Source organism: Malurus melanocephalus, unplaced genomic scaffold, assembly GCF_030028575.1.
Source record: "Malurus melanocephalus ecotype Western Australia unplaced genomic scaffold, MMel_1.1 scaffold_2436, whole genome shotgun sequence".
In the NCBI taxonomy this organism is placed as follows: Eukaryota; Metazoa; Chordata; class Aves; order Passeriformes; family Maluridae; genus Malurus; species Malurus melanocephalus.
The window spans coordinates 10,538-11,879 of NW_026625668.1; the positions used below are offsets into that span (position 1 = coordinate 10,538).

Genomic DNA, 1,342 nt, shown 5'->3' on the forward strand with positions numbered 1-1,342 from the left:
GGGACCCCAGACCCAAAAAATGACATCAAAATGGGACCCCAGACCCAAAAAATGGGACCCCAGACCCCAAAAATATCCACTAAAATGGGACCCCAGACCCCAAAAAATGACACCAAAATGGGACCCCAGACCCAAAAATATCCACGGAACGGGACCCCAGACCCCAAATACACCCGGAATGGGACCCCAGACCCCAAAAATATCCACTGAGAGAGACCCCAGACCCAAAAAATGGGACCCCAGACCCAAAAATGACATCGAAATGGGACCCCAAACCCCCGGCGGGCGAGGGGGGGGAGGGGTCCGGGGCCGCCATCGCTGGGGGGGAGGGGACACGGTGAGACCCCAAAAATGGGACCCCAGACCCAAAAAAATGGGACCCCAGACCCAAAAAATACACCCGGAAAAAATACACCCCAGACCCCAAAAATACCCAGTGAAATGGGACCCCAGACCCCAAAATGACATCTAAGTGGGACCCCAGACCCAAAATACACCCGGAATGGGACCCCAGACCCCAAAAATGACATCGAAAGGGGACCCCAGACCCCAAAATCCCCTCTGAAAGGGGCTCTGAGTGCCAGGGACCCCAAAATTACCACGAAAATGGACCCCAGACCCCAAAATGACACCAAAAGGGGACCCCAGACCCAAAAATCACCACTAAAAGGGACCCCAGACCCAAAATACACCCAGAAAGGGACCCCAGACCCAAAAATCCCCTCTGAAAGGGAGCCGAGGGGTGCGAGAGCCCCAAATCCTCCCTAAGGGGGTGCCCGGTGNCCGGTCCCGATGGTCTCGATGACCTCGTACTCGTCCCCCACCTCGAAGGTGACATCGAGCGCTCGAGCTTTCAGCAGCGCCAGCGGCCCGGGGGGGTCCCGGGGGGCTCCGGGGGGCGAGGGGGGGGAGGGGTCCGGGGCCGCCATCGCTGGGGGGGAGGGGATGAGGTGAGACCCCTGGAATGGGACCCCAGACCCAAAAATATCCACTGAGAGAGACCCCAGACCCAAAAATGACATCACAAGGGAACCCCAGAGACCCCCAGGGGGACACGGTGAGAGACTGAAATGGGACCCCAGACCCAAAAAAATACACCCGGAAAAAATACATCCCAGACCCAAAAATACCCAGTAAAATGAGACCCCAGACCCAAAATACACCCGGAATGGGACCCCAGACACAAAAATATCCACTGAGAGAGACCCCAGACCCAAAAATGGGACCCCAGACCCCAAAAAATGACATCAAAATGGGACCCCAGACCCAAAAAATGGGACCCCAGACCCAAAAAATGACATCAAAATGGGACCCCAGACCCAAAAAATGGGACCCCAGACCC

General features: G+C 56.5%; 1 protein-coding gene across 1 annotated transcript in view; it reads right to left on the reverse strand.

The window, feature by feature from the left end:
- MAPK7 (mitogen-activated protein kinase 7) overlaps positions 1-1,007 on the reverse strand; it is a 10,957-nt gene extending 9,950 nt beyond the window's left edge. The window contains exon 1 of the mRNA XM_057388749.1: positions 784-1,007. Coding sequence (XP_057244732.1) covers positions 784-929 — 146 coding nt within the window. The 5' untranslated portion in view covers positions 930-1,007. The remainder of the gene's footprint in view (positions 1-783) is intronic.
- Positions 1,008-1,342: the final 335 nt, after the last annotated feature.